Genomic DNA, 12,098 nt, shown 5'->3' with positions numbered 1-12,098 from the left:
TAAACACAAGTCACTGCTGGTGAACTCATGAGGCCGTTGATAATTTGGGGGAAATAAAAAGTTAAGCCCTGCTTCTCAAGTTAACGCATTTTAAGTCCTTTTCTGTGGCGTGTGGTAATGAATGTTCACACATCCACCAAAAGCCTTTGGTAGAATTATTGAGTTTGGCACGTTTCAACAGAGGCAGTTTGACTACGCACACACTACACGGCTTATTGAAATCTTGGAATACTTTAGACCCTCACTTGCTTAGAAATGAGCAGAGTGTTCATTTCACAATGTTTGACGGTACTTGCTATTTTCAGGATCTTTGCTGGAAAGGATTGAGAATAAATTTAACACCTCTGGCTTATAAGGGTTCATTTTTGATGACTCATCTTATTTTGACATATTTTATTGCATTTTGCTACACCTTATTGCTAGATGTGCAAATAAACAACTGTATACCTACCAAATTCAGCTGATGTGGCGATTCTAGCAAACACAACGTGCTCAGTTATTATGAAAAGGGATGGTGCTTTGGAGTTTTCATTTTGGGGTAACTGTTCCTGCTCTTGGGATTAAGAAATATTGTACATGTACTCAGAAACAGAATATTATAATATATTCTCAAGTTTTAGCTCCTTTAATTTAAAAAGCAGAAAGGAACATACCTATACTATTTACGGTACGGGGTCATCGGACTAAAACAGTGTGTCAGTCATAGTTATATAAACATGATATGGCATATTCCATATAGAAATCTTACATAAGTCATCTGGGACAGAAGCCGGAATGGATTTCTCTGGCTGGTGTACCAGAACTGATCCGTTAGGATTTGATAGGAGATAATAAGACAACACATTTCCTTACAGCTTTGCCTAAGCCTGGGAACCACATGGACAGAAGCATCATCAATGATCTCTGCAGACAAAAAATAAAGAAAAAAAATAGTGTCCTGAGAAATTTCTAATGCTCTTTTGTTCCTCTGGACGTCATCGGATATGCAGAGACGCAGGCTTTGCATGCGTCAAGAAGGGCAAGCGTATACACAAGCAGATTAAAACGAAGACATGATTGTTTTCCCTTTATGAGATCATTTCATAAACATCGCAACTCACGCAGCAGCACAAACCAAAACTGAAAAACGCATGTTCCTAACAGGAGCTTTCAACATTGAGCAGTAGTATCATGACAAGAGATTAAAAGTCGTCGCATTGCATCTTTTTCTGTTTTTTTTTAATTTAACTTGGACTTGAATAACTTTTACGTGGCTTCAGAGGGCAACGTTGTAAGACCTAAGCTCTTGATAGACACAGACTTCATTTGTATTTCAGCAGCAACTTCCGCTCAAAGCTGCTAAGAGTAGAATTTGCCTCTAAACAGATAGCCCCCAAGGATTAGTGCTCATAATCTGCCGTTCACTGATCCTCGAAATCATACTGTCTGGGTGCTCTGAAATCAGCTTACGGTGACAGTAGATGGTGTGCGAGTGGTTTTATGATTGGGATTGTGTGCCATGCAGGCTTTATGTACAGTAGCAACAAATGAGAAAAAGACAAATGTTGAGGGAGTGTTCTGCTTCCAATCTGCACAGGGGACGCATCACCTGCTGGTTTAGTGACGAGGCCGTGTGCCATTCTCTCGCACACGCAATTGTGCAAATCTGCAATGTTAAACAGCAAGAGGGAGGCCTTTTCCTTGTGCTGCACGTCAACGAACAGATGCCTGGCCTCTGAACTGAGCATCTCTGGGAACCTCTGTGACTTCCATGAGAAAATCCAGAGCAGGAGACTAAAGTCTCTAACCCGTGAAATGAAAAAAAAAAAATGCTTTGTGGGTGGGATGCACATGCAAGGACAGACGACACAGACAGAATCGGTTTCCTGCCGACAGGGCTTTATATGGATAGCATTAAGAATCCAGACCGGATCTAAACCAACTGTCCCTTTTATACAGTCTTACAGTATATTGAAGTGTGATTACGCAGACCCTTGAGCAATCACGGGGTGCCAAATACCAGATGGTGACGAGGGGACTAAACTAGAGAGCGCCCTTTGAAATTAAAAATAAATGTAAATGTTCGTCATTGAAAACAGAGTCAGTCTCAGTTGAGTTGATGTGATTGACTTGAATTCCTCGGAACATTAATCCTCATTATTCACAGGGAATTTTCTTGGAAAACACATAAAACGCTCTAATCCATGTAGGACTTTAAAATTTGTGTGTCAAATAAACTGATTAACAAAGCTATCAGTGTGAAGATCGATTAGCCCTATGAACATTTCAGCATTAGACGGTACCATTATTATTTATAAAGGAGAAAATTCTAGGCATGTCATCTTTAGATATAGACAAAGCAAACGCATACATGTATCCTATTAAACAGAACCTTCAATCAGAGTCGGATGTAGTAGACACACATTTGCAGGACAAACAAACAAACAAAAAAAAGTATTATTTGTCTAATCATTGCCAGAGGTAATATCAAATATAAAAGAGAAATGGAGGATCTGATATTGCTTACACGAGGACAGTGAAGTACTGGAGCCGTTTCTTATAAATAAGTTAATGAAAATGAGTAGAAATGTCACTGGTTTTCTTATTAGGAATGTGCTATCCCCCCACCCTTTTCTGTTCATTTTGGATATGTTACACATGACTCCAGAAAGGACACAATCAAGCAAGCACATACAGAAACTCTGAGTTTGGCTCCTTTACAGAAACAGGGGGAATACATGTTAATGGATCTCCTATCTCACAACGGGAATGTCGGATCACTTTGTGGTGGAATAGTGACGTCTATGTGGAGCTTGAAACCGCCAGTTTCTTCAAATGGTCCATGAAGACCTGCAGGCTGACGTCATCAGTGAGGATCGGGGCTCCCGTCTCCTGCAGATGCACAGGAAGCAAACGGAGACAAAAATAGCAGCATGTAGTGAGTGCAGTTTGTGGAATGGATCTTTTCATCACGTAACTTTGATCCCATGATCATTTTTAGTAAAGCAAAACAGGTTTAGCGCCAAGATTGGCTTATGCGGGGCCTTGGCCTCTTGATAATCTCATTCTCAGACTGCCATAGATGTATTCACAGTGTTTGCAAACTGTGGGTTACGATTCAGGTCTTACTTAACTTGGGAAATAAGAGATTAATGCGATTTTCAGCTTTCAATTACCCGCTTGTCAAATAAGAGGATGGCAAATCCTGTGTTTGCCGACAGTTTTGACTTTTATACCCAGGGGTACAGACCATCCTGGGGTTTTAAAGCCTCCCTTGAGATGCAAGAAGGAAATGAGAAATTTCAAAGACTTACATAAATGATTTTATACTAATATGTGATTAGGAAAACACTGTATACGAGGTTGTAAATAAATGCAGCCAACTGACGCTACATGAGGAGGAAGACAAATGAACTAAACATTTTATTTTATTCTGCCAATGTTGTCAACCTATAATAGCAATCTATTGTCAGTGTAAACTGTAATTGTATATTACTGTACCTGTCCCCAGGCGTAGAGGTTGTTGTGGGTCTGTGACGGGTTGACTTTGGAGAGCAGGAAGCGAGCCTGGGAGCCTCCGTGCTCGGTGTCGACGTAGCGTGGCATGGGGAAGCGCGTCTGCAGGATCTCCTGGGCGTCATCCAGTGGAGCCAGCAGCAGCTGTTTGAAGTTCTCGTATTCTGCCATTTCCTGGTAGCCTGCCTTTCGCCACTGGGCTATGGTCTGGAAATAAAGAGCAGAGTGGAAGCATTAAGAAATGCCTGCTGTACAACTTAATGCTCTACTTAATGTGTCATTATCCTTTGTTTCTACTTGAAATCCTAATGCCTAATTCATCTGGAAAGACATTTTTGGAATGAAAGTGCTCCAATCAAATGTCCTGCTGGAGGTCTAAATGAATAAAACTGCCTCACCTCTCCATGGTAGATAACAAGCTGGAAGAAAGTGTCCATTAGCAGGATTCGATCAGGCAGGATACTGCTACTGTCTAGGAGGACGGGCTGTGAAGAACAGACACATCCAGAACACCGTTCAGAACACCGTCAAGCACCAAACACACTGACAGACATTTTCTAAAGTATCTAGGAAAGGCTCGATGCTCCTCTCACGCCGATGATAATATTGATGGTGTGGAGGGTGTGAGGCTGACCTCTGGTGGTCCATGGAAAGAGTATGAGTAGAGGATGGGCTGGATCATGATCAGGGACTGGGTCAGGTCCTGCCTGACAAAGTGGTGCCTGTAATAGGATGACTCATCTGGACTGTTGTTGAACACCTGAAGGAAGGGCGACCGCCGCAGGTGGAACATAAACTGCAGGTGGAGAAGAGGAACAAGTTAGGTTTTCCAAAAGCATACAGTCCCAATGCAAATCAATTGAAATCATAATTAGAATTGGTCTTTTTTTTTTAAATAAATATTGGTAAAACTATTTATATTAGATTCAAGCATTTTTTCAGGAGGAGGCAGGTTTACCTGTGGGTAGAGGGACAGAGACTCGGACAGCTTGAAGGATGTAGGATCATCTTTGTTGAATTGTCCGAACTTCTGACACTGTAACCGAGGGAGACCATCATTGAACCAACATTAAACACAAACCTTACATAACCTGGCACGTCATAGGTGAGCAATTACACAATGACTTTATATTGCAACATCCTAACAATGTCGTGTGCATTGTTCTCTTGACAAAGCGCAGGTAGGGAGGTGTGGCAGCGTCACTCACCAGGCGGATGAGCTGCCTGTCAAGCCAACGCAGGACATCCGGCCCCTCCTCTGACTCCGCTCTGAAGACTCCCAGGCGAGCCATGAGCACGGCGGCCGCTTCCTGGTCGAATGACGACTCGATGTGTTGAATTTGAGACTGTGCATCTGCCCAGCTTCAGTGGGGACGGAAAGGAAGGAAGAGAAAACGAGAGGGCAGCGGGAGAGGTGCAGGTGAGCGTGGGTGTGGTGTGAATGACTCACATGCACGCAGGTCACAAACAGCAGGAATGTAAACATCATTTCTGACTAAGGGTTATATTGATTCTAGCAGTCACTCTCTTGGCAAAATACCAAATGAAACATTAAATCACTAAACAACTTGCAGGTGGATAAAGGGAATATTCCCAGGACAGTGTATTCTGCAGAATAAGCTTGTTAATAATAATAATAATAATGTTTTAGGTTGACATGGAGTAAAGTACAGTTTGATGGTGTCTTACTTCCTGGCTATAGTAGTGACCCGTATCCTCCTCTGTGTGTTGGAGTGCTGGTACTGGGTTACAAACTGGATCGCCCCTCGGCCACCCTGGGGGACTGGTGCGTTGTGCTTCACACACAAAACAGGAGACACAATAAGACTACTATCTACAATCACTTCTCTTTGCATGCGCTGAACAAATTACCTTCTACCACAAGGGAAACAACACAAGAAGAATTTTTCTCACAAAAAGCCTTCATCACCTCACAGTTATTAACTTGTTTGATGTGATTAGCGACTGCACTTTGATCAGCCTGCAGTAATCCCATTAGAGCTCCCAAGATAAGGTTCAAGGAATTGTTTCTTTTACCTGATTAACCACTTCAAAATAAATGGCCAAAGTGGTGGAGGGGTTGAGACCGCACACTTTCCACTGGGTCGTGCCACCGGTACCCATCTCCTACACAAAACAGAGAACATATTGTGATGAATGCCAGTAAACAACAGCTCTCGGATAACAATTCAATTGTGGGAGGGAAGGAATCTGAATTCGGGGCAGCGCCTCACATTCTCTGAAACACTGGAACCCTTGGCGTTGAGGGAAACACACGGTCCGATGGTCCCGCAAACCTTCACTTCCCTTGATGTCTATAGAGGCAAAAACACACACAACATAAGTATGCAAGTATAGACTGTTCTGTACTCTGAAAACAATCACAAAATTTAAGCTTTTTAATCAAGCAAACACACACCAAACAATGATATTCACTATTCAGCAATATTACACTTCTTTACCTTGACCTCCAGGACGCCACCGAAGGCCATGCGGAAGTCCCCATTGAAGTCTTTGCTAAAGACTCTCTGGAAAGTTTGCTTGAACAGAGAGGTGTTGAAGGAATCTCCCATCACAATGTGTCCCCTGAGAATGCATCACAACCACATTGTTTAGAATCAGAACTTTCCCTGAAAGGATAATTCATGTTCAAACAATCAAAGTTCTCTAATGGTTAGACCAATACAATCCCACGCCCTGGCAAATTAAATGGTTAGTGCTGACGTACCCGGTGAGATTAGATAAGCACTTCATCTCCAGCAGCCCCGTCTGGTCGAGGGCACAGGCGTAGATATCAATACAGTGGCCATTTACTGCTGAGCGGTTGGCCATGGCTTCATAGTACTGTGTAAAAAAAAAAGACATGAAACGTCAACTTAATGTCAGTGAACATATCCTGTAGTACGTTGTGTGCTAAAAATAAATGAACAAATAAGATTCCCCTCAAATCCAAGTGCTGTTACAAATGCCAAGATATGCACGGTTCATGCATTTGCTCACCTTGGTGGCTTTCTTCAAATGGCGAGCGTTGTCTTTCTGGATGTCATGCCAGGAGCGGATGGGGGTTTTCAGCTCATCTCCCACCACCATGCCTGGGCCCTGGGTGGGGGGCCCTCCGATGAACAGCATCACGCGAGCCCCTGTGTTGGGGAATGTACCCTGAGGATAAAGGGAGGAGGAATCGGGTTTCAATTAAGCACAAGTATCATTGCTCAAGTTGCAACTCAACACCATAAGTCATTTGACTTTATCACATATTAATTACAGACTTCTGCTTATTGAAACTAACACTACGCACTCATTTATATCCACACTGATATCCTGGTTACAGAATGGAAGCATGTGTGCTGCTGAATCCATTTTTTGGGCTGTAAATGTGGACGGTGAGAACTAATGAACTAGAGACCCAGTTCTCAAATTTGACATTTGCTCGGGGGAATTAAGACCTTATTAAAATAATTAGGATCACCTGTGCAAATACATTGTCAGTCACCCATAACGGAACCCAACACTGCACTTCTTTTTTTTACTTTATAATGACAAAAGCAGAAATTCAGGTTAAAGCTTTTTAATAAGCATTTATAACGTTCTTCAAAAACATCTGTTATGCATTTAATTTGCAATTCAGCCCAAACACTATAAAACATTTATTTGCTAACTGGCTGTTTCAGGAATTATAATTTTGGGTGCGGCTTTAGACGGAGGCCTGTCAGGGTGAACAACTTGGTGTCTTTCTCGTTAGATTTAGCTACTTTTGGAGCTGGTGCTGCTACCTTCTTTCATTGGAAAAGAGTTGACAACACTAGGCTGAAGAAAAAAAAATCCAGCATACTTTTGAAACTTTCTCAAGATTGCCAACTCTAGCTTTAACTGAATGTAGGTATAACAAGTCTGATTGAGAGCTTTTAGGCAATCAGATTCAGCAAAGAGCAGCCCACACAGCCAACACAACAACAAAGTCCATAGTTCAGGAATATGGCAAAGTCAGAGAGACAGACCTTTGGATGCCACAGTTACATAGCTACTGGAACCGGCTTTTCATGATGACAGGTTCTAGATAAACAGTGATTCATTTTTACCAGGAACTTATTTACAAATATCCACCGGGGGTCAATAAAGTATTTTGGCTTTGAGAACAACCAAATAAATTAGCCAACAAATGGTTGATTCAAACCATTATTTTTCCAGGTTTGTTTTATATTCAAGAAGACTCCCTCATCAAGTCAAACGCTGCTTGACAAATCAGTGAATCTGGAGTCACTGAAAGAGCCAAATTCATTCTAATCAGGTCTCATTACCTAACTGATGAAGGAGAGTACAGCGGGGGAATGATCTGTTGCATCAGTTATATAACAGCGTGGATCAGCAGTAGAAGAAGCGGATAATGATGGTGGAGGGAAAAGACAAAAGGCAAACAAGGAACGAGCCTTTGAACCTACAAAGCACATGTCCTGTTCCTGCAGAAGATAGCCATCGGGCAGTGTGTGCATTTCTGAATAGCTACATGTGGCGAAATCATCTCGAAGAGGCTAAAGTTCAGGTTACAGCGAAGCACGTCATTAAATGACTGCTAATTATTTTATATTCAGAGCATGAGAATACACTCACGTTCGGTTTGGACTTGTGTTAAACCACAAAAGTGAGGTACAGCATTATCATCGTCCAGCATTATTTGTATTCACTTAATGTACAATATTATCTGTGTTTTGGCATGTGTATGTTGTGTATATATACCTCCAGCAGACCGACGGCAACAGACAGTGCAACACCGGTGGAGCGGAGGGGGCGTTTTCCCTGAGGGACAGGCCACGGGTCTCTCTGGAGCTCACCCAGCAAGTCAGTCAGGTTCATGTCCACTCTGTGCACAGGCTGAAGGAACCTAAATATTGATACAAATGCACTTTAGACAAGAAATGCTGACCTGTTTTTTTTCACTTCTGGAAAGGTTACCATTAACTGGTTAAGATGAGAGGTTAATGTTAATGCTCGTCCATACCTGCAAGATGCTGCAGCATCCTGAGGTGCCTGTGGGCGACCTTGCTGTCCTGATGCTGCTGCTGGCTTCATTAAACCAAGCATCTCCTGGAACCCACAAAAAAAAAAGAAAAACAATTATTACAGTTGGTTTTCCCCATGATCACACATAAATCTCCTAACTTCTGTGATATGTTTCCCTGTGCCTTTGCCCCCCATCTACCTGGATCTGTTTGGAGGAGAGGTCCTTGGTGCCCCTGAACACGTAGCTCTTGGCGATTCCCTCACAGCTGAGCTCGTGAACCTGAACCATGCGTCCAAATGTGATGAGGCCCACCAGGGCGTTGGGTGGCAGCAGACTGAGGGACATCTGCAGGGACTCCTTGAGGGCCTGGAGGTCCTCTTCTTCCAAACATGTGTCCACCACATACAAGAAGATCAGAGGGGCTGCGGCTCCACGCTGCAAACAGGTGGTAGAGGAAGGTTACACTCTGGTGTAATCATAAGCTTTGTTTCCACAAATGTTATCACATACATTATATCTTTGTTTGTTTTTCTTGTTTGCAAAATGAAAAAAAGCTTTGCCACAAAGACAACAATGTTTCTCCATAATTTCATTAACAAATATTTGTTAGCCAGGAGCCTGACTTTCATCTCATCATGTCATGCTCCTGGCTATAACACATATTTGGTAATGAAATTGTGCAGGAACCTTGTGGAAGCATGACACTTAACACATTGATCGTTAGACACACAACTCTCCACATAGCGAGGCCAGTATCTGAAATAGTTGATATTCACCTTTGAAGAGTACACCTAGAGTACATACAATCTCCAAGCATAGGTCAGAGTGCAGCCATGTGTGTGGTATTTACCTGCACTATGTACTCAATGGTAGAAAACTGTGGCATGAGTTCGGCTGGTTGGTTCACGTCTGAAATGCCTGCATAAGAGGGAGGGAACTGCAGAGACACAGAGAGAATTAACCACCAAAATAAAGGAATGCAGCTAATCCACATTAAATAATGCAATCCTACATGAGGTATAACAACAATTAATATCCAACTAAAGTATGCTGTGGATGTCATCACTTACTGGGTTTCTCTGAAAGCAGAAGTTGCACGCCCATATTTTGGCTCTGAAGTCGACTTGACTGTTAAGGAGGGAACAAAACAATTTAAGGTTTGCATCCAATTTGCAGGGGGTGTAACTGATTGATAGTGGGCCACAAAATGTTTACTTGCAGCTCTTATTTACCACATCAGCAACGCATCAGCATTTAGAGAATGCTGATGCATTAAAAAAGTATTCCAATCCATTTTCTTCACAGGAACACAAAGGAAAATGTCAACAACTGTGAGCAGCTGTTTTCCAGTTAACTCACCATAATGGGTTGAGCACTGCCTTGCAGTTGGCCCGGCTGCACAGAACTGGTTCGTACTGGACCGGTGGCAGGTCAGGCCTCTCCTTGAGTGGTGTGAAGAGGCAGGAAACTGGGACTACTAGCCTGGTGGCTTCCAGGCGGCTGGAGGGCCAGAGGTTCCAGCTGAATCTCACCCCATCCCTGTCCTCATTCTGTTGGATGAACTCCTGGTAGGTCGCCATCACCAAGCTTCAGCAGAGAAAGTGACAAATAGATGACAGTGAGGTTTTGTAAGTCCAACAGAAAAACTGGAAATAGTCCTTGCGGCACCGGAAGCCTAAACCTGTTTTTCACTGACTGTAGCGAGCTGCTATTTATACAGTCCTCCTTTCACTCCCATGTTAAAATAAGAGACAGCTTTTCAAAAGGATGACGCAAAAAGACACGTCATCAGAAAAACCTGACAAGTGGGTTTTCATCGATTCTCAGTGGTATTGTTATGCTACACCTTCGTCAATGAAACATCACACCGAGGGATACCAAGGACACTGTAGCAACTCAGTATATCCCTCTTTCGAACTGCTAAAAGAGGAACTTTCAATTCTCTGAGCCATATGGCAGCATTTCAATAGGGTTACATGGCACATTTCATAGCGTATAATATGTTCAATCCTTCTGGGCAGATAACGGTGAACTGGGTAGGGCTCAAAATAATTATTACTGTAATAATTTATTAACCTATATATTATTTCCTCAGAAATGTGAAATATCAAGCAGTCTCTAGTTTCAGCTTCTCCATTGTGAGTTGTGTTGCTCTTCTCAGTCTGTCTCTATGCCTCGAAGATATTTGGGTTTTGGACTGTTGGTTGGACAAAACAAGTAACCTGAAAATATGACCTAATCGATAACAAACAGTTGCCCTATATTCATTGGTTTTCCTTCGGAATGTGAGCTTTATCTGTATCTGATGAAGGGGGTTTCGGGTTGTTGATATCGGGGGAATTTGGTGGTTTCCCCTTTCACCCTCTGACGGAAAGAACAAGAAAACCTTTAAATCGTATTTAAACATAGAAAGGCACCACCGTTTTGAATTATTCATACCGAGAATTTAATTGTAGCTTAAAACATGTAGCTATGCGACGGGCCACGTAAGTTATCATCACTGATGAACCCGGTTAATGTCTGCAATTGTGGGGAACAGCGTTTCTACTCAGAAACGAACACTCGTCGTTTTCGCCGTCTACTCGCGCAACGAGACACGGGAAACTCGGCGTAGTAACGACGACGTTGTAGAAACCACATTAATATAAGCGTAAACGTTACCGTTCGTCGTTGTCAAATGTCTCCACGTAGCTCTGTCACTCAAGCCTCTGCAAGCTAACGCTTCGGCGCACGGCCGGTTGAGTTAGCTAACGGAATGTAGCATTAACCCACTTCCTGTCCTTTCATGAATGGAAGCGGCCTAGTTTCGGGTAAAATTAAGTCGAGTGCTTACCTTGTGTATCAGGTTGGCCTCAGGTCCGGACACGAGCAAAACAGTCTGTTGTGTTCAAAAGAAATTACAACATTTGGGGATAAAAGCAGACGGATGTACGGGATAGAAAAAAGACGACGGTGAGGGAATCACTCCCTATCTGCCGGCTCCTACACTTTAGTAGAATGACGTGTTACTCCAAGTTCAGGCGTTTCCTATTGGCTCCTCTATCCGTGACGTTGCTAGGGCGTGCTGACGTAACTGTAAGTGGGTAACCCTGGGAAATTGAGTCAACACATTGAGCTACTGCAACAACGGTACCTATTAGACGGAGTTGTAAACGCTGTTATCATCAAAAGACACTATAGTGCAGTTTGATCACATGTGATTAGACCATTTTGTTTTCTTTAAACACTCAATTAGGCAGGGAGGTCATTCATCTCAACTTATTTATACCGCCAGTATACCATTTATAACTTTAAGTGAATATTTCCATTCTACTCCACCACAATTTATGGGGAACTATTATAGGCTACTCCCTTTATCTGAAATATATTGCTCGTAGTTAATACAACACCTACGTTAAAGGAATTATCACTGTTTTTTTTTTTTGTTTGTTTTGTTTTTCGGTTACTTAAGGCTTTCTGTCAAAGGCATTCTAATACTTCACTATTAACATGCCCTCAGGATGTTGCTGCTTGTTGTTTATTTGCCCTGAAGATACAATTGTTGTTGCTTGCCTTGTTTTGTGTCGCCATATCATTCTTGTACATTGTATTCTACTCTACAGCT

The 12,098-nt window shown here is 42.5% G+C and overlaps 2 protein-coding genes across 4 annotated transcripts in view; one reads left to right on the top strand and one right to left on the bottom strand.

Annotated features, from left to right (window-relative positions):
- Positions 1 to 12,098, top strand: part of rps15a (ribosomal protein S15a) — a 395,439-nt gene that overhangs the window by 201,220 nt on the left and 182,121 nt on the right. The gene's annotated exons all lie outside the window — the stretch shown is intronic.
- Positions 1,858 to 11,487, bottom strand: sec23b (SEC23 homolog B, coat complex II component). Its single transcript, XM_084003931.1, has 19 exons — positions 11,328 to 11,487; positions 9,854 to 10,081; positions 9,565 to 9,622; positions 9,345 to 9,431; positions 8,693 to 8,929; positions 8,492 to 8,577; positions 8,230 to 8,374; positions 6,496 to 6,654; positions 6,224 to 6,339; positions 5,958 to 6,081; positions 5,730 to 5,810; positions 5,533 to 5,622; positions 5,185 to 5,291; positions 4,704 to 4,857; positions 4,454 to 4,531; positions 4,130 to 4,291; positions 3,894 to 3,980; positions 3,481 to 3,702; positions 1,858 to 2,871 (listed from the first exon to the last, which is right to left on the bottom strand). The coding sequence occupies exons 2-19, from the start codon at positions 10,072 to 10,074 to the stop codon at positions 2,782 to 2,784; spliced, it is 2,304 nt and encodes a 767-aa protein (XP_083860057.1). The 5' UTR covers positions 10,075 to 10,081; positions 11,328 to 11,487; the 3' UTR covers positions 1,858 to 2,781.

This window comes from Eutrigla gurnardus (assembly GCF_963514095.1).
Source record: "Eutrigla gurnardus genome assembly, chromosome: 3".
NCBI lineage: Eukaryota > Metazoa > Chordata > Actinopteri > Perciformes > Triglidae > Eutrigla > Eutrigla gurnardus.
The sequence above is the reverse complement of the archived record's forward strand: the minus strand, read 5'-3'. Positions and strand labels throughout refer to the sequence as shown.

Coding starts and splice junctions, on each gene's coding strand:
- sec23b (XM_084003931.1), bottom strand. CDS start 10,074: ATGGCGACCTACCAGGAGTTCATCCAACAGAATGAGGACAGGGATGGG. Junction 9,432..9,564: donor TCTGCTTTCAGAGAAACCCA/GTAAGTGATGAC, acceptor GTGTCTCTGCAG/TTCCCTCCCTCTTATGCAGG. Junction 4,292..4,453: donor CTCTGTCCCTCTACCCACAG/GTAAACCTGCCT, acceptor CTCCACCTGCAG/TTTATGTTCCACCTGCGGCG.